At 37.2% G+C, this 24,840-nt stretch overlaps 6 protein-coding genes and 1 pseudogene across 9 annotated transcripts; 5 read left to right on the top strand and 2 right to left on the bottom strand.

The window, feature by feature from the left end:
* Positions 1-956: 956 nt before the first annotated feature.
* LOC110763108 (uncharacterized) lies at positions 957-4,071 on the bottom strand. Of its 3 annotated transcripts, none has more exons than XM_021965863.2 (6): positions 3,694-4,071; positions 3,409-3,565; positions 3,030-3,212; positions 2,507-2,621; positions 1,523-1,736; positions 957-1,421 (listed from the first exon to the last, which is right to left on the bottom strand). In XM_021965863.2, exons 2-6 carry the CDS (start codon positions 3,427-3,429, stop codon positions 1,331-1,333), a joined length of 624 nt encoding a protein of 207 aa, XP_021821555.1. In that variant the 5' UTR covers positions 3,430-3,565; positions 3,694-4,071; the 3' UTR covers positions 957-1,330. The 3 variants fall into 3 exon arrangements, with proteins under 3 accessions (XP_021821555.1, XP_021821556.1, XP_021821557.1); XM_021965864.2 differs by having other exon boundaries at positions 3,713-4,071; XM_021965865.2 differs by having other exon boundaries at positions 1,523-1,724; positions 3,694-4,064.
* A 6,579-nt stretch (positions 4,072-10,650) lies between these two features.
* LOC110763107 (peroxidase 27-like) lies at positions 10,651-12,379 on the top strand. The gene is made up of 4 exons (XM_021965862.2): positions 10,651-10,913; positions 10,993-11,178; positions 11,272-11,437; positions 11,835-12,379. The coding sequence occupies exons 1-4, from the start codon at positions 10,689-10,691 to the stop codon at positions 12,242-12,244; spliced, it is 987 nt and encodes a 328-aa protein (XP_021821554.2). The 5' UTR covers positions 10,651-10,688; the 3' UTR covers positions 12,245-12,379.
* Positions 12,380-12,798: 419 nt separating this feature from the next.
* On the top strand, positions 12,799-13,776 carry LOC110763114 (Late embryogenesis abundant (LEA) hydroxyproline-rich glycoprotein family). Its single transcript, XM_021965869.2, has one exon. It carries the CDS (start codon positions 12,890-12,892, stop codon positions 13,568-13,570), a length of 681 nt encoding a protein of 226 aa, XP_021821561.1. The 5' UTR covers positions 12,799-12,889; the 3' UTR covers positions 13,571-13,776.
* A 110-nt stretch (positions 13,777-13,886) lies between these two features.
* On the top strand, positions 13,887-15,675 carry LOC110763042 (protein NDR1-like; annotated as a pseudogene).
* Positions 15,676-17,275: 1,600 nt separating this feature from the next.
* LOC110763120 (protein NDR1-like) lies at positions 17,276-18,187 on the top strand. Its single transcript, XM_021965878.2, has one exon. The coding sequence runs from the start codon at positions 17,297-17,299 to the stop codon at positions 17,873-17,875; it is 579 nt and encodes a 192-aa protein (XP_021821570.1). The 5' UTR covers positions 17,276-17,296; the 3' UTR covers positions 17,876-18,187.
* Positions 18,188-18,272: 85 nt separating this feature from the next.
* LOC110763102 (putative UDP-3-O-acylglucosamine N-acyltransferase 2, mitochondrial) lies at positions 18,273-20,971 on the bottom strand. 2 transcript variants are annotated; one of them, XM_021965857.2, is made up of 10 exons: positions 20,759-20,970; positions 20,459-20,666; positions 20,270-20,346; positions 20,002-20,051; positions 19,624-19,688; positions 19,445-19,496; positions 19,301-19,371; positions 19,067-19,133; positions 18,755-18,826; positions 18,273-18,609 (listed from the first exon to the last, which is right to left on the bottom strand). In XM_021965857.2, the coding sequence occupies exons 1-10, from the start codon at positions 20,883-20,885 to the stop codon at positions 18,541-18,543; spliced, it is 858 nt and encodes a 285-aa protein (XP_021821549.1). In that variant the 5' UTR covers positions 20,886-20,970; the 3' UTR covers positions 18,273-18,540. The 2 variants fall into 2 exon arrangements, 1 of the variants encoding a protein (XP_021821549.1); XR_015835472.1 differs by lacking the exon at positions 18,273-18,609 and having other exon boundaries at positions 18,958-19,133; positions 20,759-20,971.
* Positions 20,972-21,779: 808 nt separating this feature from the next.
* LOC110763088 (cysteine-rich receptor-like protein kinase 25) lies at positions 21,780-24,647 on the top strand. The gene is made up of 7 exons (XM_021965840.2): positions 21,780-22,690; positions 22,779-22,889; positions 22,979-23,151; positions 23,257-23,467; positions 23,554-23,791; positions 23,934-24,084; positions 24,175-24,647. Exons 1-7 carry the CDS (start codon positions 21,904-21,906, stop codon positions 24,472-24,474), a joined length of 1,971 nt encoding a protein of 656 aa, XP_021821532.2. The 5' UTR covers positions 21,780-21,903; the 3' UTR covers positions 24,475-24,647.
* The last annotated feature ends 193 nt before the right edge of the window (positions 24,648-24,840 follow it).

Here is a 24,840-nt window from a genome sequence, read left to right as displayed (position 1 = left end):
ATCTACATGAGAATGTAATATCTGAGGAAGACTGTGTTTTGTTTTGTATTTGGGCTGGATGTTTGGACAGCCTTGATTGAGTACTTAAGAATGTAATGTTTTTTATTTGTGGGCTTGAGCATCCAATTTCTAACGTTAGATCTCTTAGCAAACCCACTGGATTTCCAATGTGACATTGTTTTATTAGTATGTCCTTTTCAATGGAATGCCTTGGTGGGTTGGTTTGTTTTGTTATTATATTTGATTCTTCATCTTAAAATTCTAGATTAACCTCTAAATATGTCATTTCTATGACAAATAATTTTGTAGTTGAATATATCCTTGACTTACTGGAATGAGGGAGGGAGGGAGCAATAAAAGCTGTAACTGCTACCATTCCTAGATGCCCTAAAAAAACCAAACTCTTTAAAGAGGAGGATGGGAGGATGGGAAATTAACTATTACCTGTTACCTAGGGGTAGATGAGGGCGGGTAAAGAAATAGACTTTCGGGCGGGGGGGTGGGGGGAGGGCAGATCAACAAATCAACAACTAGAATAAAAGACGTATTGCCAACTTCAAAGGGTGCTTGTGGAAAGAAGACTTATTGCCAACTTACCAAACCCAATGCTTGATTTTGTGGATTTTGGGATGGATGACTCTTCCCGTTATTCTCATGACATGACTTGTCTTTGGCTTATTTATGTAGTTTTCATGTCAATGTCTGGGAAAGAGCCTTCCACAACAACCCAATGCACCCCTGGACTGCAAAACACTACTTAAAGAAAAAGCTTCGAGTGCGCATGCGTGAACCACTATATTATTATTATTATTATTATTATTATTATTACTATTGCTTGCAATCTCACTCACATGGAAGCCACGTACAACAAACAAAAAGGGCCGGTTGAAGTTGGATTGCCAAAAGAGCAAGCAAAATAAAGGGCAAAGGGGAATGAACGGAAAAGGATGAGGAGGAGGGCAAAAAAGTGACTTTCTTATCATCCACTAAAGCTGTGTAGAGAAACAATATTTTACAAAAGAACACATCATGTGTTTTGATCTCACCCATCTACATTAAAATTAAAAATAAAAAGGAAGATTCCTTCTCCTTGTCACAATGCAGTACGACGTTGTCATCACTTCTAAAATTCTGCAAAAACAAGTTTGGTTTCTGTATGAAGACAAGAGTGGTGGGAGGTTGTTAGCTTTTTCCATCCTTGGAACTAAATCATCATCTTTCAGTTGTGTAATCTTGTCCCAAATCTCTCATTAGAAAGAAGCCGCTTTTTCGAGTAGCTACTTTCCCATGTCTTCCATCTTAAATTCTACTACAAAGTGCACACGTTATGTCACTGCTGCCAATCTAGACTGTTTTCATCTGCATTGTACTTGGCAATTGAAAGGGTGAAGTATATCAACAAGATTGTTCCAATGCTTGACCTGTCACCACAAAAACATACTTGCGTCATTGAGCTGAAGAGGGGAAGCTTCCGTTGTAAGTTGTAACTATAGACTATTTAGAGAGATATTAGAAAACTTACATGGTGGCAAAGAAGAAAAGAACCCTCTTGGGGTCGATGGCCCAAGATGAAGAGCGCCGGAAACTATTTCTCCGAACAACACATCTGCCATCGGTGGTGGTGCCGATGTTGGCTGCTGTGACGGTGATTTGATGATGGACCTGCGGGTTGCTTGAATGATCTATGGTCCCCATAGCCAGTGGGGACTTAGGCGTGCTAGATCCTACAAGAGCAGCTGCAACTCAATAATTCCATACCAAATTGTGCACACATAATATGTTAGCTAACTAGACTTTCACCACCAAATTTTCCATAATGCTGGTTCATAACTGCCTATGGCCCCAAACAAGGAATTAAAACAAAAGGGAAAAGATATACAGTAATCTGTACTTTTATAAAACTAATCAAACTGTACCATCTAGTTGACCCAGCACTGGTTGTATTTCACTGTCATAACTGCAATTTGTGATAAGAGTGGGTTCTACTTTGAATTATGGCTGTGGGTTCATGTTTATCCCAACTAATTTCCAACTAACAAGTTTGAATTTTTAAAGCAAATCAGTCAGAAAACTTAACCACCCTTTAAGAAGATGCTCAAAGGCACTCACATACATCAGCACATCAGATACAGACTGAAACCACCTAAGAGTCTGCACTGAATAATAAAAATAATAGTAAAGATATTATTAATATAAATAAATAAGAATATTTGAATGATAAGGCAGGCCAAGTGTATGGGAGTCACCCACCTCAATGTGAGGCTGGTACAGGTTGGTGATAACAATTATATATTACCACAAATGTGGCACACACTAAGGTATGGTCAAAATTTCTATTTTGTTCTTATTGGTTTTACAAGTGTCTCGCGTTTTGTTTCCAGAGGTCTCATAGATTGCAGGACCATCAAGCCCAGAAGGGCAATTGAGCAATCACTCTCACACACAAAAATTATCAATCTTTTAAACAATTCATGGTTATAGGTGAAGGAAATTAAACTATTATTACCTAAGGGTGAAGATGCTCCTCCAGCCAAAATATCTCTATCAGTTGAAATGGCGTTGTAATTTATCTTCTTCTCCCCATCACGCTGAGACCATTTCCGAGAAAGATTTCTCTGCATCTTTATCATCATCATAAAGAAATTGTCAACAATCACTCACCACCATCATTTTCCATTGACCTTTTTCTTTTTGGGGGGCTTTATACAAAGAAGTGTAAAAGCAGAGTTGCAATGAAAATTTAAAAGAGACCAACTTGCAATGATGATGCTTGCTTGAGAAAGCGTTCGATTACAATGGCCGCAAAGTTTAATGGAGGAGGTATTATTACGTGTTATCTCAGACATATTGGTTTTCCATTTCAAGAAAACCATGATTAACTGAGAGATTAGCCATTAAAAATTGTCACTTTTATGATGTTAATGTAATGTAGGAAATAAAAAAGAAATAAAAGAAATGCAGAAGGAGCTAACTCTTATGAAAATAAAGAAATTAAAAGAATCCCATTAAGTAAATGAGGAAGAACGTACCGAGACTCTAGAATTTGGAGTAATATCTTTATCGGTGCCATGGGAGAAGCTTTCCATATCAATGACAAAGCTGTCAGATTTATCTGCTGTGTAATGAAAGCCGTTTATATGATCGGAAACTGAGATTTTCTGGGTACCCATTTTTTCTTCTAATCCATAAACCTCTTCAGTAGCAGCCGAATCCTGAACAAAATCAAGAACCCAATACAGAAACAGAGGCTCTGTAATGCAAAATTGTTCTGGAAATTTAAAAACATAATCCGAACAGTTACGAAGGACTCAGAGAGCCCAATGGAACAGTTACAAGAATTGAATGGAGCAATTTACAAGAAAGAAACGGAAATGAAAAATAAAGAAAGCCCAGAAAGCCAGTGCTTACCAACTTTGGATTTTCCGCCATTTTCTGTCACTTTTATAGGAGAAGAAAGCAGCCCCAATGAGAAAGAAGAAACGCAACAGAGAAATAGAGAGAAGAAAAGGTCGTATCCACAGCGTTATAAAATTGCGTACCGAATGGGACAATCACCAGCAACCACCTGATTGTCATATAAGAAAATGAAAAAACAACAAAGAAACACCTAAATAAGTCAAAACTGGAAGATTCAACACCAATAAAGAAATACCGTATGAAACAAAGCCCGTGAATTGCAAGAAAGAAACTAACTTGGTACATAAAGACTGACTTTTGTTTATTGGGTTTTCTTCCTCCAGCTGCCCCACCCAATTGGTCCAAAGAAAATAATATCTCAGCCCAGAGCAGACGACGTAAACACCCAGAAGAGAGAAAATGACAGTCTTTTCTTCTTTCTTCAACGAACAAAACCTTGATGAGGAGGAGGCCTGAAGAAAATGGCTGGTGCTTTACAATAATACAATTCTGTTGCTAAAAGCGGAAGAGACAGAAGAATTTTGGGTGAGAGGGAGTGGGAATGTGATCATGTGGGAGTGTTCTTAAGAAAGTGGCTGGTGCTTCTCTTATTTTATACGATCATCAGCCTGAGTTGGTGTTTGATTATAAATTATAATTGTAGGTGGAGGATACGTTTTGAGTATGCAAAATAAAATTTCATTTTCTTGACCAATTTGGATTTACAGTTTACAGGGTGGTGGGGGAGATCACAAGGGGGCCAGTCCATGGTAAATCCCCTACACCCCCCGAATGAATAGAACAAACATCCTGTCATCTTCCGCTAATTCTGGTTGTGCGGATTGCTTAATCATTAATTAAACTGGACAAAATGATTTTAATTTCTAGTCCCTTGTGAAGCTATCCATCTTTGATTTCGAATTTCGATGCATATTTGCTAAAATTGTGTCAATCTCATTTGTCTCTCTCAGCTCAATCAGTTATACACGACAAGATTTGATGATCCGTATAGTAAAGGTCACATGGATTATCCCACATTAAAATCTCAACTTTGGAAAATTCTAAAAGCCAATAACTAAAAATATAATCATGAGTGACTTTCATTATTATAACACAGGTGGAGGTCTAGCCAATGTTTTTCAAAGAGTCGACATTCCTAAACTACCTCGTGGGGATTTATTTATTTATTTTTATTTTTATTTATCTGAGAACGAACATTTCATTGAAATATTATTGTCATAATATAATTGAACAAAAAATTGGATCTCGGTGATGCAACAAGTGTAGCATGGTTAAAACATTGCTTTTAAAAAACCGCAAAAGGAGGAAAATATATAGTAAAATCTACAATTTGAATTTTGAAACTTACTAGGAGGCGAGGAAATTAATAATTCTTGATAATTCAATATGTGGACAGTTTTTAATTGTCTTCCCGAGCTATAAGTTGATTAGCATATGACAATTCAACACATATAATTATCATTTATTTATTTCTAGAATAAAAATCGTTGCGTAACAATTTGTAACGTGCTTGTGTATATAAAGAGTGTTGATAAGATCATCATTCTTCTTTCCAAATCGACACAAAAAGAAAAAGAAGAAGAAGAAAAAAGGAAAGGAAAAAGTTGTCAATTTACATATGACGACATGAAGGAGACGTTTTTTTGGCACCACATCAAAGGGAAGAAAACAAAACGATGGCTCTATAGTTTTTGTTTTTATTATTTTCTTTCTTGTTTAATTTTTTTTATTTATACTATTGATATTAAGGAAGTAAATTCAAATATTAAACTTTAGGATAAGAATAACTGCTGTTAATCACTTGTACACGTCTTCCCTCTAATTTTGCGTGAGGCGGCACAAGCGGCCAAGACCAACCCCCTAAGTAAATGTAAATGTAATACACAAAAGCCTCATGCTTTTTGTTTTGGTTAGTTAAAGAGCACATGAGGATCGACATGCAGGCAACCTTCCTTAATTAACAAATGCTAATTAAACATGAAAGTGCATATGATGAGGCAAGCATGGTTAAAGCAGCAGTATGCCTTGGTTCTTCTTCTTCGTGCCCATCTTTGTCATTATCTATTTCTTTAATAGAAGTATAAAGCAAAACAGTTTTTAACAACTTAATTATGTTATTTTAAAATTGAGAAAAATGCTTGTTACCCTTTTTATTTTTATGGTCAGAAAAAAGTCAAAAAGACACATATGTGTGAGCCCCAAATTGTTGTCTTGTTTCTTTTATGTTCTTTGGCTTCTGCTTTCTTTTCTTTTCAGTTATTATGAGTAGAAAAGGAAATCATCACCGATTTGAATTTTGTTTTTGCAAAACCAGTAATGATCACAACATACATTCTATTTTATTCTATGTGATCTTAGATGAATTCTCAGCAAAATTTGACCCCATATGTTCCCATTGCTTTCAGTTTTTGTATACCAACTCGTAGCAGTTGAGATGACAACGTAAGATTCCAGTTTTTTGTGATGCTGGCAGCCTCAGATAAAACAAAAAATTATGTATCAAAATTTGACATGCAGAGCTCTGCAAATTTGAAGCAAATATCTGTGGTGCCTATAAAGCTACCACTGAGGCTGAAATAAACCAGCTGTATGCATCCTCGTGCAGCTTTCACATTTTGTCCTTGATATTAAATTCACTTTGATTCTTTTTTGACAACTTGTAACACTTGAGAAGGACGACCTTTGTGTTTTTCAGTTCCACAAACTGCAGGCAATGTCAGATAAAACAAACGCAGGATAAAATCCCCTTTTTCTATTTTGACATTTTGGGCAGCTGAACTTGATCCCTTGGAAAAAAGACGATATGGTGGTCACTATCTAAATATAGAAACGTGACCATGAGAGGAAAACCACTTCTTGATATTATTCATTCACTCTCCTTTATTTATTCTTTAGTTTGGTCCCTATATCTCCCTAGCTAGCAATAGCAACTATCATTGACGGCTGTGATTTGCACCAGAACATTCTGGTTTTGATTCACTCCGACTCGTTAGAAGAATCGAAGCAACACCAAGCAGAGACCGAAAAAGGATGAGGCTCTCAAACTTTTATAGCCAGAAGTGCAGAATCAAGGTTTAGCCTTAGGCATGCTATCCTTATCTACAATGATGCACACAAAAAATAAAAAATCTACACTGTATTGAATTAAGGTATAAAGTTGCTTGTCATTACTCAATACCCAAATTAAGAGAATGAGAAGGACAAATATTGGCCAAATTAGGACAAATATTGGCTAGCAATCAGGTCCCCATCAATTTAAATCTGTGGGAGTTGTTATTTCTCAACAAATGGTCCATTTTGCAGAATGTGAAAACCAGCACTGAACTGAAATCTACAGTATTATTAACAAAGAAAGAAAGAAAAAAAATTAAAATTCAATCATGCCTTCCATTCGATGTTTAATCATGTATGCCTTCATTCATAGGATCAGAAGTGTTGTCGAATGAATATTTTGAAGTCCAGAATTGTTCTCTCTGGATTTATCTTCCTAATTAATTTGGTTCTGAATCATAATGTACCAGAGTCCAAATATTGTTTATGCAGACATATATATCCAGGCCAACTATTTAATTATATGTTATCCTCAATGGTTGGTGGTGGAAATCCCACCACCTGTCTATGGCTTGGTGATCTTAGCCAATCACAAATACACACATGGGTTTTCCATTTTCTTTCCCAATTCATTTATTTGTACCCTTTTGAACCTCCTCATAATGTGAATGAATGAATCATATCAAACTCTGTTTTGCTTCGTGGATGGTAGAGAAAAGAAAACTTGTGTAATAAAAAATGGTCCTTGGTTGGATAATATTGGATTGCTTGGGAACTTCCATAAGCAAAAAGTTAAAATTTACATGATGTGGTGGGGTACAAACAATATCAGTAATCAATCAAAGTAATCGATCATTACATGACCAAAAGCATATTTCTTTTTCCTTGTTATTTACATTAATTCCAATAGTTTTAGTGAAAAAATAATTACTTCATGTTATGGAATGAGGAAAATTTTAACTAATCTCTCCCTCGTGAGTCTTAAAGAACAACTCCATATAGGTGAGAGGAGGAAGAACCGTTAAGTGTGCTGACGTGGCATGTACATTTTAGGGAAGACAGGAAGATGGAGGTGGGGCCTGGTGAGTTGACGGGAAGGGAAGAAAGGGAAGACGGGGTTTGTTAACCCTAAAAAAAATTTAAAATTTAAAAAATCTGTTTTTTAATTTAATTTGGATTTTAAAATTTTTATTAGCTAAAATTACTAAAATGCACATGCCACGTAAGCATAGTTAACACATTTGTTGATGGAAATCAATTGAAGAATTTCTGTTTTAGGGGATAAAGTGAGACAGAACGCTCGTTTCATGAGGTAAAACAGTAATTAAGCCTTAATTTAATACATATGTCAAATAATTTAATATAATATATACCTATTACTATATTTCCAGTAGGCCTATATACACATAGCATTATTATTAGTAGGAACTTGTCGAACTCGATGATTACAAGCATCAATAATAATGGAGAAGAGAAAGAAGATGGCCAAGTTCCATAATAATTGTCAAATCTTCCATGAATATATTGTAGATATTATCAGTACCTGGATCATATAATATATAGGGTATATATATATATATATGTGATCCAATAAAGCAAGATCTCTCAAAAGATAAGAGCTATAGCCGTGGCCCTGCCTGCTCTTGGTCTAGCCCTGGCCATCAAGGAGCAGACAAATGGCTGGTGGTTGACTGATGATGACTCTACTATCAGCAGCAGCAGCAGGCTACAGAATCATCTTCTTCTATACAAAATACAAATGGTGTGCATATATAGACGTTTTCATCAAAGTTTCTTTGAACCAACCAACCATATGTTATCCGCTCAAGAAAAAGAACCGTTTATGTTTGAAGTTATGCAGAAAAAAAGAAGACAAAATCATAGTTAGCTAGTTACCGACGCAGAATAGGATGTTGCATGCAGACAATGAAAGGGACAAACATTCAGCAATGACAAAGTTCCAATGCATTTGAAAGAGAAAGGGTATAATATTGGTGGGCTCCCGTACGATTTGTATACTGTTGATTTGTAGTAAATTGACAGCTCTCGTGGCGTCATCTTGGACATAAATTAAGCCCTGGACAGTATCTCACCAGTGGAAGTTAATAATTACATCCAAGTTTTCCTATTAAATCATGTTCATGGGCTACCTTTGTTTTGATTGAGATGAGTTTGCTTTTGCTTTATGTTTCTAAACACTTAGGTCTGATTGATCCTGTCATTGATTCAACATTAACTCATTTTCGATTATCTATTCTTGGATTGGAACATGATTAATTATGCTAAGCTGACTCATACATTTTTATTACTTGGATCGTTACCACCCACCCACCAATGGTGTGTACGCCCTTTGTTTTTGTACTGACAAATCACTTTATAATATATAAAGTTTGGGAAATTGGTAACTCCTCCCGTCCATCCATCCATCCATCCATCCATCACCACCACACAAAGGCTCCCTGTGTCACTGTGTGTCTGAAATTTGTACGAGTCATTTGCATTGCATTATTATTATTATGGCTCCATTTGCATTTTGTATTTGCATGCAATCCATTCCAAACATGCATTTGAATAAAGTTGAGATGCATTAATTGATAGCAATGTCGACCAATCTGGATCTATCTCTCTCTCTCTCTCTCTGTGTCTCTGTTGTGTGTGGTGTGGGGTTTTAAGTTAACATATCAAGCTCTGTCTTTTGTTGCTTGCTACTAATACTAAATCAAAAGATTAGATACATCCATTCTTTGTGTGTGTTGATGTAGACGGGAAGAAGATGCTCTCCGATCCCATCCCATTTTCGTCTCCCTCTTTTTTGAGGGCACACATATTCAAACTATGACCCATGGGCCATGGCTAGGCCACGGGCGGATCACCTATATATGAATTATTCATTTTTTTTATTATATTTTTTAATTAATTATATTATACTTGAGCTAAAAATGAAAATATCTCTGTAGTTAAGTCAAGTACTGAACTTTATTTCTTTCAGTTCGGTAACTGATTCAAGATGAGAATTGAAGATTTTGAAAAGAATATGGTATTGGCTGAACTTTGTTGGGCTAAAGTGTGAACCAAGCTACTTGCTCAATAGTAGGTCCTGCCTGAACTTTGTTGGGCTAAAACTTCAACGGGCTGATGGAAGTGGTCACATTTTTCAGTCCATCGACAATCAAACCAAGCCTATCCAATCCCAGTTTTATAAGACGAACAATATTAACATTAAATCATGGATCTCGAGCCTTTGCATTTAGACATCATGCATTTATCTGCATTTCGCGACAATAATGTTAAATTATAGTTGATTAAATGGATAGGTGTAAAAATGGAAGTGTCGTATCTTGGATCGTTAGATTATTAGAATGGTTTAGATCTCGCAAAATGTGGATAATTGCACAATATTTAAATATAGAGGCTCATGATCTGTCTTACCATGATTGGGTTTTGAAACTCAATCTCAATCCAGCATGGTTAATACTTAATACCAGCTAGCGTGACAAGAAATGCAAAATTTAAATATTGATGGACACATTCAAACTGATAATACTTAACGACATTCTAACATACAAACCATGTGATGTGCTACTGGTCGTATATCATAGGTTATTAGTAGTATGTGTTTAACTAACATTAAGGCGTAATCCAAGCACTCTTATGTGTTCATAAACTTAATTATCACACAACCTGTACACGTCGCATATAGATAATTTAAGCAATTCTCTAATATATATTATCTTTCAGGACTTAACTAGAGCAGGATAATAAATTTGCCTCGGCAGCAGCACTACTTACTTACTAATTAAACAAAGAGATGGACTTTGTTTAGCAACATCACATGCTTTGTATTATGTTAGGGGTCAACTGTTTCTTCGAGCTCCCGAGGAAGGAAGGACTTATCCATCATACAGCTTGATGCTTTTATTCAATGACAATGGAGGTGAACCAATAGGGGTTTAACAACTTATAATCTTGAAATATTAACAAATAACCTATTGCTAATTATAATTTATATGTGATGTGAGGCCGAACCGGCAGACATGTGAGGCACCATATTATAAATCAGTGAAATTAAACAATCAAAAGTCAAAAGTGTGCCAAGTAATATGACATGATTAGCGCGTACGTTAGGACGTCAAAGCTTATATATATATATATATATATATATGTATAAGTTGGTGTCTGTGTTTCAGCACAAGAAATAATCACAAACCCTTGAGCTTGACATGGCTACTTCAAAGCTTTTGTCATCTCTCTTTCTCCAGTTGGCCTTTTTACTTTTTGTCCTTGACCTTGCAAATGCGCAGGGAGGGCTCAAAGTCGGGTTTTATGCAAAGTCATGCCCCGAAGCTGAGGACATTGTGAAGAAAGTCATCTTTCAAACCATATCAACTACACCTTCACTTGCTGCTCCTTTGTTGAGAATGCATTTTCATGATTGTTTTGTTAGGGTAAGTATATATAACCAAAGAAAGAATGTTATCTATTTCTTTTCATGCAACTGATATATATCACTGGTTTTTCCTGCAGGGTTGCGAAGGTTCGATACTATTGAACTCTTCCACCAACCAAGCTGAAAAAGATGCAATTCCAAACCTAAGTCTACGAGGATTTCAGATCATCGACAAAGCTAAGTCTGCTTTAGAAAAGGCATGCCCTGGAGTGGTTTCATGTGCAGACGTCTTAGCCATAACAGCTAGAGATGTGGTTTCCGCGGTACTAAATCATATCATTTTCCCTCCATTACATTCCATTGAATTTGTAAATTTTGCTTTTGAAAAGCTATTGTTCATGATGTGATGACCTCAGATCAATGGAGCACACTGGAACGTTGAAACAGGTCGAAGAGATGGTAGCGTTTCCAATATAACAGAGGCCCTTATGAATCTACTACCACCCACTGCAAACATTACTATATTAAAAGCAGGCTTTGCGCTAAAGGGTCTAAGCGCCAAAGATCTTGTAGTGCTATCAGGTACCTAAACAACACAACATATATATACATAAAACTTCAGTTTTTACTAGCTACTAGCCTCTCCGCACGTGCTTCCGCACATGCTTAAATTTTTTTTTAAAAAAATTAAAATTTATTTTAGAATTAAAAAAGATAATGGGTAGTTGTGTTCCATAAAAATAGGTCATTATCTGATTTTTCTTTTAATTTTAATTTTTTTAAATATGGAAAAAGTGTGAATTTACCATATTATCCGCATTTAATTAATAATTTCAATTATTAATGTTTGCATTAACCAAAGGTATTTTCTGGTATTTTGAATGTTTCACCATTCTTTGCCTTTTGCTTTATATATATAGATATTATGTTCATGAGACAAATTTAACTAAGCTCTTCTATGTGCATGCACTTATATAAGGCGGGCACACTATTGGGACGTCTCACTGCACTGCCTTCAGCAACCGCCTTTACAACTTCACGGGGAAGGGCGATACTGATCCCACACTGGATCCCAACTACATTGCAAGATTGAAGTTGAAATGCAAACCCAATGATCAAAATACTCTTGTGGAGATGGATCCAGGGAGTTTCAAGACATTCGACCAGACCTATTTCACTCTCGTGACCAAGAGAAGGGGTCTCTTCCAATCCGATGCAGCTCTTCTTGATGACAGCGAGACAAAAGCTTACGTTCAAAGTCATGCTGCCGCCGTCGGAAAATCTAGTTTCTTTAAGGATTTCGGTGTTTCCATGGTGAACATGGGTAGGATTGGAGTTCTCACTGGTAACGCAGGGGAAATCAGGAAAGTTTGCAGCAAGATTAACTAAGGTTTTATTAATTTGAACACCAAGTAAGCAGATGAAACGATGTATATCTGCCTCCATATATATGTATTTGTGCCAGTGTATTAGTTATTCTTGATTATTTTCTTTCTCAAATAAATGTCTAGTTAAGATTTGGTATTGGTGGTGTGAACTTCTCCGGATCCAGACGGCCATTATAAAAAAATGCATAGATAACGTGTCAGTTCCTTTTTTTCTGGTGATAACGGACATCGGCACGTTTGCCATTGATCTCCGGACCACAGCAAGACCAATATATACAAAGATACCTAAAAAACAAAAAATGAATAAAGTACAAATAAACATTGGATCACCAGCTCACAAGATTCCTTAGAGTTCGTATCTATACTTTTCACAATCCGTAGGAAACCTTTATGCTTTCTTCGGATACAAGTCTTCGTATGTAATACGGTGATGGATGATACATTATTTGTACGTACATTTCATAAACCAATTGATACAATACATACAACAATGTCCGTTATATTCTTTTCTTTCTCCCTCCTAAAAGACCCAAAATGCTTTAACATCCCTTCACTCTTCCCCGCCACCTTCTTCACTACATAAACATTAACACACCCCTCCCTCTATCCTATTCATCAAATCCTCCCCAAAACTTCCCTGCCAAAAATGTACAACTCCCCCGACCGGTTGCCGATCCAGTACCCCACCCCGGAGCCCCAACGCCTGAAGCGTCAGCACACCCCCCGGTACTACGCCCACCGGGTCCGTGAAAGCCTCACCACCCGGGTCTCCAAGCTTTTCTGCACCATCTTCTTGGGCCTCCTCCTCATTCTTGGCCTGATAGCGTTCATACTATGGCTTAGTCTACGTCCACACCGCCCAAGATTTCATATCCATGCATTTACGGTTCCGGGTTTGAACCAAGAAACCGGGTTTCAAAATGCTGAGATCACATTCAATGCCACGGCCCGTAACGCCAACCATGATATTGGTATATACTATGATTCAATGGACGGGTCGGTTTATTATAAGGACCAGCGGATTGGGTCAATCTCCGGGTTACTGCCCCCGTTTTATCAAGGGCCTAAAAACACGACGATTGTGGCTGGGTCGTTTACTGGGGCCACCTTAACGGTGAATAGCCAGCGTTGGATGGAGTTCATCAATGATCGTTCGAGAGGAACGGTCGTGTTTCGACTTGAATTTTCGGCTACGATTAGGTTTAGGATTCAGTCGTGGGATAGTAAGCGCCATCGGATGCACGCCAACTGTGATGTCGATGTGGGCCAGGATGGCTTGATCTTGCCCGTTTCTAAAGATAGGAGATGCCCTGTCTATTTCACCTGAATTTGGAGAATTATTATTATTATTATTTTTAATTTTTTAATTTTTGCATTTTAACTTGTGTTTTTATTTCGTATGCTTTTGGGGGTTATACAGGGTTTGGGTTTGCTGTGATTTACTTGATTTGTTGTATAATCTTTCTAAATTGAATGGTTCAAAATGATTTATTTATTTGTTTTTATACAAGCGATAGTTTAATATACGACTCACAGTTATGTCCAAGACCTGAATAGTGTCTCCACCTGCATCTTTTAGGCATTTAAAAATATAGTATTCCTCTTTCTTTTTAACTTTTTCTTCCATATATGCTTTCCATGTTTCCTCGGATGTAAATGCAAAGAACATTTCTCCTTTTGATGTAAATATTTTGGACAGAAAAAAGTTACAAATTCTTGAGCTTCTTTTGCCAAATCATGGTCTGCATAGTCCTACAGTAGTGTTCAAACCAAGTCGTGATGAAGTTTCTACAAATGGTGATTGCGTGCGGTCGACTGGTTTTGGGTTGTGAAGTTCTGATGAATGAATGCTAACCATTTGATTTGTCGTCCGCATACTATCTTAGCACAGTAGCACTACAGGCTTAACGAAAAGCTCATTCCATATACAACTAACCCCAGGCACAGCTCTGTTTTAACAATCATGTCGGATCCAAAACCCTAGTAAATTAGAGTATAGATATGATTTGATATGATGAGGGGAAATCAAGATGGTAATCTTAGACATGAAATCATATTCATGATCAAATCCAATTCGGGTGATGTTTAATTGGGTTGCGCCAAATGATCATGTCAGTCTTTCTTTATGCATATGGGATAAAATGAGGGGAAATCAAGATAGTAATCTTAGACATTAAATCATAATCACGATTAAATCGAATTCAGATGATGTTTTGCACTGCATGATCGTGCCATTCTTTCTTTACATACCTGAAAAACCCTCGCATTCTATCGTTTTATTTTCGACTTCTCGGGTGGAAAGTGGAATTAACCTAGGTTTCCAAGGATCAACTCGTGGGCAATCAAATGTATGAAAATTTCACGAACTTAAGCCTTCTGCTCTAGTTTCCCACTTCTTACTTTCTGCTCCAACAGCAAAGGCTGAAATCCCCATTTAACTCTCTCTAGGAGAAAAAAAAAAAAAAAAATCCTCTTGTAACTTGCTACTCAACTTTGATATTACCACCTTTGCTCCCTTCTTACTGCAGAATTCACCTCTTTTTCCTTCTTCTCGTTCTCAAAGTGCAGCCCAATTCATTTTAAAAAATCACAAGTCAATATTTTATCAACAATTGGAAAAAATGTGCGAGATCAAGAATTTCTACTGCTGGCTCCTAGAATTTTCCGTACTCCTCCTGCTTCTCCTAGCTCTCTGTCTATGGCTGGCCATACGTCCAAAATCCCCTAAGTATACCATTGTGGATATCACCATCCCAAAGTCCGATATAGACAGTGGGGGTCAAAATGGCTCTATCATATACGCCCTTGAAATTGAAAATTCCAACAAAGTCTCTAGTATTTACTACGAGGACACAATTTTGAGATTCTATTATGGGTCAGACTGTTGGGGAGAAAACTATACCTTCTTTTCATCAAGGAAGAGGTAAAACCCGTCAAGTGACTGACTCTGTGGATGCCATCCCACACGTTTGGAAAGCTATTCGCAATTCCATATCCAATGCAACTGCAGAACTGAAGGTGGCAGTACTAACTCGGGTTCAATATAGAACATGGGGAGTGAAGAGTAAGCATCATGGATTAGACTTGCAAAGTCAAATATCGATTGGTTCAAATGGTAAGATTTTTGGTAAGACGAAGAAAATTAAGCTACGCCGTGCTTCCAAGACATGGAGGAGGAGGACTAATAGACAACGATTGTTATACTAGATGTTGCAAATTTACAATATAGCTGCCTAAATTTCATGGTCTTGTTTATAATTTACCTGATTATTACTGTTACTGTAGCAGAATATACAATTCGACAATTTGTATATGATCTCTAGACTCTCTGCAGATGATAATGTACATTGCAAACTCATGCAAGGGATCAGTATTAAAAGGTTGAATACGTTTTTGGCTTATGCTTTATTAAAATAAACTAAGAGCCAATAGACCTGGAGCAAACCCACTCTAAAATCCCTCCAGAATTCCAGAACTTTTACTTTTACTATATTTTATAAGGATTAAAGAATGAATCGAATTTACTTCATACTTATATGTTTAAAATATTCACAGCTGATAAAATAATGTTAAGAAGCATCAGGCTAAGGTTCTTTATTCATGTTCGTTTCACATTCACACTTCTGAAAGTAGGAGATGCCCTGTCAATTTCAACTGAGATTGGGGAACTTCTATTTTTACATTAACTTGTGTTTATATTTTCGTATGTTTTTGGGGGTTATTGGCTTTGGATTTGCTTACTGACCACAAGAGCTGTGATTTACTTCATTTGTTGTATAATCTTTCTAAATTGATTGGGGAATTTTAGTGTGATCATGGCTGACTATAATAGGTGGGCATTGCTATCTGTGTATTATGATAAACAAAAGTTTAACTTTCTATCGGGTTGAGCTAGGAAATGCTTTTAAGCTTTTATTTACAAACGATAGTCTAAACTACTATAAATTAATCTAACCTGCATGCATGGCAACTCGAACTTGAGTGCAAGGACGGTCCAATGCCCTGGCCAACTGACCTGACCCACATTTTCAATATATGCTTTCCATGTTTCCTCCGATGCAAATGGAAAGAACATTTTTAAATGTTAATGTTAATCTTTCGGACAGAAAAAAGTTACAGTTGAGCTTCTTTTTCCAAATCATGGCCTCCTGCATAGTCCTACAGTAGTGTTCAAACCAATTATCAAGGATAACATATATCCTAAACATGAATCTGATCCTGCACAATCTCGGAATCTCGGAATCTCAACTCTCAATCCTTGTCTGGTTTCTACAAATGGTGATTGTGTGGGGGTCGACTGATTGGGGTTGTGAAGTTGGGATGATTGCTAACCATTCGCAACTACTAGCCCCAGGAACAGATTCTGTTTCATTGAACAAACAATGTCGGATCCAGACCATAATATGGATCCAAAACCCGATTAAATCGGAATATAGATATGATTTAATATGGGATAACTGAGGGGAAATCAAGATAGTAATCTTAGACATTAAACCATAATCATGATCAAACCCCAATTCAGGTGATGTTTATTAATTGGGTTGCACTATATGATCGTGCCATTCTTTCTCTATACACCAGAAAAACCGTCGCATTCTATCATTTTATTTTTGGCTTCTCTGCTGGAAAGTGGAATTAACCTAGGTTGCAAAACTTTGGTTGCAGGTTAGTCTCCCAAAGGAAAACTAACTCCAGATAAGCATTAAAGCAATTACATCCTACACAAGTAAAGAATCATGTTCCTTCTCTTCCAAGGATCAACTCGTGGGGAATCAAATGTATGAAAGTTTCACAAACTTTAACCTAACGCTTTAGTTTCCCACATATTACTTTCTGCTCCAACAGCAAAGGCTGATACCCCATTCAACTCACTCTAGAAGAAAAGAACATATCCTCTTGTAACTTACATGACAACCAAACACCCTTTGATATTCCCACTTTTGCTCCTTTCTTACTGCATAATTCACGTCTTTTCTCCCTTCTCCTTCTCAATTAGTGCAACCAAATTCATTTAAACAATCAGAAGTCAATATTTTATGTTCAGTCTTAAAAAATGTGCGAGACAAAGAATTTCTACTTATGGGTTCTACAATTCTTCGGCCTCCTGGGTCTCCTAGCCCTCGTTCTATGGTTGGCCTTACGTCCAGAATCTCCTGAGTATACCATTGTGGATATCACCATCCCAAAGTCCGATATAGACAATGGGGGTCAAAATGGCTCTATCTTATACGTCCTTGAAATTAAAAATTCCAACAAAGACTCTAGTATTTACTATGATGACACCATTTTGAGATTGTATTATGGGTCAGATACTGTTGGGGAGAAAACCATACCTTCTTTTCGTCAAGGAAGAGGTAAAACCCGTGAAGTGACTGATTCTGTGGATGTCAACCCACGAGTTTGGAAAGCTATTCGCAATTCCATATCCAATGCAACTGCAGAACTGAAGGTGGCATTACTAACTCGGCTTCGATATAGAACATGGGGAGTGAAGAGTAAGCATCATGGATTACACTTGCAAGGTAAATTATTGGTTGGTTCAGATGGTAAGATTTTTGGTAAGAAGAAGAAAATTAAGCTACGCCGTGCTTCCAAGAAATGGAGGAGTACCAGACAACGATTGTTATACTAGATGTTGCAAATTTACAATATAGCTGCCTAAATTTCATGGTCTTGTTTATAATATACTGATTATTGTCCCTACTGTTACTGTAGCTGCCTAAATCTCTGCAAATGATAATGGTACATTGCAAACTCATGCAAGGGACCAGTATTTAAGGGTTTTTGGCTTATGCTTTATTAATGTAAACTAAGAGCCAAGAGGGCTGGCGCAAACCCACTCCAAAATTCCAGAACTTTTACTTTTACTATTTTTTATAAGGATTAAAGAATGAATCAAATTTACTTCATACTTATCTGTTTAAAATCTCACAGCTGCTAAAATAATGTAGATTCAATCTTATCAAACACTGTTAAGAAGTATCAGGTTAAGGTTGTTTGTTCATGTTAGTTTCACATCCACACTCTGATTTTGTAAGTATTAAATGTAGAAGAATTATCGTTTCTACTTTTGGTTTCTGTTGTTTGATTACAACAGTTCAATGCATGAAGCAAAGGGTGCTATCGGCAGTTCATGAATATAGGAACACATAGTAGAGCAGTGAACAAATTGCATTTATGTCTAGATCATAATCCCTGAGTAGTTATCTTTGCTAAGCGCAGTCCCAGCAAAGCTCATAATAACAGTGCAAGGGTTTAATAACATAAGAGTGAACCTGAGTTTCCTTTCTAATGATTCTAAGGGTTCCGCTTTTTTGATGTTCGACAGTAGTTTGCAACTTGTCTTCGCCACTCATGGACCGGAACCTGAAACACAACCAAATTAAGCTATTTAGAATATCAGTTGGATATCAAACCCAAACATCCAACAATCACCCTGCACCAACTACATTATTTTTGGTACGCAATGCATGAAAAGAATTTCAGAAGAAAGTACAAAGATGGCACTTACAGCTGGGAAGCCACCATAATCTCCAGGTTCTGTAATATCTTTCGTGACACAGCTAGTAGCGGCAAGTCGTACCTGCAAAGTCCATGCAATAAGATATTCAACCATACTCCTAGTCAATTAAAAAATGCGAGAGCATGAAAAGAATGAGATAAAATAACAATGGAAAAATGAAAAAGAACGTGAGATTCTCGGGCTCTTCCAACCTTCAAAACCGAAATGATATTTAAATAGAAGACCGAGTTCTTCCACAAGTGACAAGTCATTACTAATTTAGGCTACTAGTAGATTGGGTCATTTTATGTAAGCAAACACCTTTGATACAATGGAGACATGGTCACGAACTGCTACCCTTCCCCCCATAGTTACATAGTCTCCTATCCTACAAGACAAAAAAGAGAATAAAGTCATTAGACTGGCAGATTTTTTGGAACGTTGACAAATTCATTGAAGTGAAACTGAATCATATTCATATACCAGGGTGAACTTTATAAATCCACAATAAAAAGGAAAGGGAAAGGAGGAGGGGGAGGGAGAGAGAGAACGTACGTCACTGAGCCTGCAATCCCAACTTGTCCACAAAGCATGCAACTCTTCCCAATAACTACGTTATGACCGATCTGCAAACCCAAGCAAACAGATAACCATATGTTCCAGGAAATTCAGCCAACAATGCAAAAGGCAAAAGCCAACCTGAACTAAATTATCTATCTTGGAATGATCCCCTACAACCGTATCTCTCCAACTGCATAAACCAAAATATGTTTTAATTAGTAGTCAAACTTCAACAGTATTAGAGTACTAACTGATTCAGAAACTATAATCATGCATGAAACATCAGTGTAAAAGATATAAAAGGCTATATGTCTCACCTGCCCCTGTCAATGCATGTATTTGCACCAATCTCCACATAGTTCCCTACCCTAGCATTCAGCATCTTGGGTATGGAATGAAGAACAAGAAAGACATACAATAAGATGCTTGCATTCTACAGTTGTATGCATATGCATAGATAACCTGTATGGTCATATAAGTCAAACATATGAAGACTCTCATACCCACATAATGCAATGTGACGACCCAGTATAAAAATAATTATGTTGATTTTCAAACACTAAAGTTCCATAATTTCATTCAGAAATTCAAATTACATGAGAGAAATATGCTCAAAAGCAAAATGAAAGAGAAAGAAAACTAAAATAGACTTCAATTGAAGTACAAAATAAATAAATAAATAAAAAATCACTAACTTGAGGCTTCTTTAACATATTCCCATGCTCATCCACCGTAAATCCAAATCCTGTAGATAAACAACATCGCCTGAATATCAGATGCCAATATCAATCGGCTCACATCAAACAGTATTCATATTAAATCATGATTCATATCAATATTCCCAATATGCTATTGGGCACACTTATAATTCATCAAGATCAGATTCCAACCGAACAGATTTATATTCCTTTAGCTTTCATTAGCTGCATCAAATGAATCAAAGCCTACATAAAGTGGCCTTACCATCTTGACCGATGCATACGCCATTGTGGATTATACACGAATCTCCTATACTACAATTACTGAGTGCAACATTGTAGCTGCAGAGATCAGAAACGTGGTAACTCCATTAACATCAAATAAATTTCAAATTGGCAACTCTTAAGTGTAAACTTTAACAAGACAATGTCAAGTAAAAGATTTGATCACTACCCTATTTTTGTTGATTGCCCAATTGTAACACAAGGTCCAACGACAGCTCCAGAACCAATATGAGCGTGCTGGCCCACCACGGATTTTGAATGAACAACAGCACCAAACTCAATGAAAACTGTTGGGTCAATGCAGGCAAACTTGTGGAAAGACCCACCGCCATTATGCCACTTTCGGAATTCTGGATGATCAGCGCCAACGCCGTCCTCTAATCTTGAAATGCAGAGCATGTACGAAAATGGCAGTTAATGCCAAACAGATTGTCTAAGAGACATTTTCACAAGCAGGTTCGGGACTTACCGGACGAGTCACACGACACGAAGGAACTGTAACTATTTGCAAAGCGCAACGGAGACAAGGCTCGAACGCATTGGAAATGTGGCGGGTAGCCGAATGAAGCTGCAAATCTTCTAAGAGCGAGTGCCATTAAGTGAGGAGTGACTAGAAGTGAGGAGGGAAGAGCGCAGTGTTGGCGGTTTGTGTCTGAACCTGAAGCCAACCAAAAATTAAAAACCTGAAGCCAACTATATATCTACCATTGCTACTTCGCTTTCGCGCGGAGAGTATGTTTATTGGGCCTAGGGACAGCCTGCAACTTGATCTACGTTTGCTGGCTTAAGTTGGACCAACACAAATATTGGGCTTAAAAATGCCAACCCAAGCCCAATTCTTGAGCATAATTGGTTAGGGAGCTGGGCTAATGAGCTTGTGTAGTTACGAAAGCGCTTTCAGATAACTAAAAATGATTTTAGGAGACAAAAGCAAGTTAAAATGATTTTAAATAAGAAATTCAATGTATTAAGCGATTATGAACAAAATCACTCTGTCTGAAACATGTTATAATTCAACAAAATTGGTTGATGTAGTGAGCTTGTCATAGTGAGTTTGTCATAGGGAAGTTAAAAGCGCTTTTATGTAATTAAAAGTGTTTTTAACAACGTTTGACATTTACAGAAGCACTCCAAAACATGTTTATGTCTAATTGTGACGGATTTATGTTATAGTTATTTTATAGATTTATGATGTCCTTGTCATTATCTATTAGTCTCGGTCAATAAATCTTTTAAACTGAACAAATTCCAGGACACTACAGCCAATTGATTTTTCCTGGTCTTCTTTTATTTATATGTGAAGGTTGTTTCCTGGGGTCAGAAGTCAAGAACCTCGTGCCGCACAAAAATAAAGAAATGCATAAAATATGTTTGCCATGTGTTTCAGTGGTAATTACGTCTTAGGACATTCATTGATGTGATTTTACTTTAGCTACTTAATTAACAACTCTTCCAAGAAATTACCTCTTAATTCCATTGTTAAACTTGAGAGATAGCACAAAACTAACGAATTGCTTCTGGTAGTTGTAGCCAAAAGGTCAAGCAGGAAGGAGAAGACTTAGCTATTTAAAAGTGGTATCATTCTTTTGCTATGATACTAGCACAGACTGAAATATGGTTCAATTTCCGAAAACCATTCTGCCACTTTTGCTTTGTTTTCTCATCTCCCTCCTTTTTGATCTAGCTTTTGCTGATCCTCCTTATTGGAAATGCTCGGGTAACGTTAGCAACTATGCAGATAACAGTACGTTTCAGAAAAACCTCCGCAGCCTACTCATTTCATTACCTTCAAATGCTTCTGTTTCCAAGCTGTATAATACATCCACTGGAAATGACCCTGCAGACAGAGTTTATGGTCTCTACATGTGCCTCAACTATGTTACAAATGAGACATGTCGCGATTGCATCAACACCGCACAGTCTGCCATCGTGACGCTTTGTCCCAGCTCGAAAGAAGCCGTTGTGTGGGAGGAAATGTGTCAGTTGCGTTACTCTGATGCGAATTTCTTTGGCAAGTTGAATGTAGCAGACAACATTCCCTTAGATAACAAGAAAAATATTTCGGACCCTGAAAAGTTTGAGTCTGTTGTGAATGAGACACTGAGAGGCCTGGCCAAGCAAGCGGCTTATAATCTTTCGGCTAAGATGTATGCTACTCGAGATGTGCCCTTTGAAGATAAAGTGGTGTATGCTCTTGTGCAGTGCACTGCAGACTTATCTGGAGATGACTGTGGTCACTGCCTTCAGAAAGCCATAAAAGACGTTTTAAGGGAGTTCTATTTCTCCATTGGTGCAAGACTTTTGAGCCGTAGTTGCTACGTGAGGTATGAGTTATATGCCTTCTATGATGGTGCAACTGAAGCTTCTATTTCGAGCAATCCGAATAATAACAAAGGGGATGGTGAGTACTTGTAAAGTTTGTGTCTACTTTGTGCGGCTTTCACAAGGAAAATTAATTATATACTGCAAATGGTTGTTTCTAAATGCAGGCAGAGGAAGGAAAATATGGATGATCACAATCCTTACAATTGTGTCAGCATGTCTAGCCATACTAGTTTTGGGTTCTTGTGTCTGTCTTGCAAAGAGAAGGAACAAAATGGGTAATATTATTGCTTCTGAAAGAGTTTATTTCGAAGCTCACCCTAATTTGTTTTCTGAAAGCAGTATTTTTCTTTTTCTCTGTGTCCAGGAAATAGTGAGAATTTAGGACCAAATGCATTGTTACCTGAACAAAGTTTTAAAAGAAGAAGCCCGAAAGCTCAAGAGTACCCCTATATCAGTTTGGCATCTATACATGCAGCAACCAACAAATTCTCTGATTCAAATAAGCTTGGAGAAGGTGGTTTTGGCCCTGTTTACAAGGTAAAAGCATTGTTTTTTTAACATGTTATGCAAAACAGTTTCACATGATCTGCTTGGTTAGTAACTTCTGTGATTTGAGAAAAGAATCTGCTCTTAATGTCTCAGGGTATACTGAGTGATGGAAAGGAAGTGGCAATCAAGAGGTTATCAAGCTGTTCTGAGCAAGGTGCAGAGGAATTCACAAATGAAGTTCTACTGATCTTGAAACTTCAACACAAAAATCTCGTCCGGCTATTGGGTTTTTGTGTTGATGGAGAGGAAAAACTGCTTGTTTATGAATACATGCCAAACAGCAGCCTAGATGTCATTCTCTTTGGTATGTTTTCTTTTTACTCTAGGAAATTCCTCTGTCTTTGGGATCTGAATCAATTGTTTTATGGCTTCTCCTTTTATGATGGTTAGATTCAAAGAAACGCGCACAACTTGATTGGAGCAGACGTCTAAATATCATTAGTGGAATTGCAAGGGGAATTCTTTATTTACACGAGGACTCTCGACTAAGAATCATCCACAGAGACCTCAAAGCCAGCAATGTATTGTTGGACAATGACATGAACCCAAAGATTTCAGACTTTGGCATGGCAAGGATCTTTTCCGGAAGTGAAGGGCAGGCCAATACTGCTATAATAGTCGGGACTTAGTAAATTCTTTATTTCTAAACCCTTTTCTTTTTCCACTTTACAGAAACTCTCTTGAGAGAATGCTTTTGATTCCAACCATCTTTTAAGATGGATTTGTTTCTGAGTTTCTCAACATTTTGTCTGAATTTTTGTTTGGAATAGCGGATACATGGCCCCAGAATATGCCATGGAGGGAATATATTCTGTCAAGTCTGATGTTTATGGCTTTGGAGTACTCTTGCTTGAGATCATAACTGGGAGAAGGAACGCTGGCTTTCATCGAATAAAACGTGTTCCTAGCCTCGTGGTATCTGTAAGTTTATGCACTTTCTCAAAGTGATCACATTGCCATAGGCTAAACCACTGCTTAATGGCGCTTATCCAATTGAGTGATGATATGCAGGCATGGCAAGTATGGAATGAAGGAAAAGGGTTGGAGCTACTTGATCCCTTACTGCTTGATTCATGTGATCCAGATGAGTTTCTAAGATATCTCCACATTGGATTGTTGTGTGTTCAAGAAGATGCGCAAGACAGGCCAACCATGTCTTCTGTTGTTGTAATGTTGAGAAGTGAAACTGTAACTCTTAACCAGCCCGAAAAACCTGCCTTATCCATGGGAAGATTTACTGATCATAATGTGGAAGCTACTGATAATAACTCCATCAATGGACTAACAGTTTCTGGTGTCATGCCGCGATAACAGAGCCATTTAAGGGTCCATGGAATTTGTGAAGCCTTAACGCCAATGAGGCTTTGTATATCTGCTTGTTATTGACTTGGCATGATATGTAAGCAAGCACAATTGTTTAATACAGAGATCACAATTGTGAATATTGAACTGATATAGATTCCAAATTCTGGATTACAATTGAAGAATATATTTGCTTTTCCATCTTGAACTTCAAATTTTGTCCATAATCAAGTTGTGGGAACTGCACAGACTTTACAACTCCTCCAGTTTGAGGGACCAATAAAAAATAAATAAATAATACTTGATTAGAATATACATACATCCTTCCCAATGGAGGATGAACTTTCAGTTGGATGATTGGAGGCTAGGGAATCC

The sequence above is a fragment of the Prunus avium genome, chromosome 4 (genome assembly GCF_965620075.1).
Source record: "Prunus avium chromosome 4, drPruAviu1.hap1.1, whole genome shotgun sequence".
Lineage (NCBI taxonomy): Eukaryota > Viridiplantae > Streptophyta > Magnoliopsida > Rosales > Rosaceae > Prunus > Prunus avium.
This window is presented reverse-complemented; position numbering and strand designations above follow the sequence as displayed.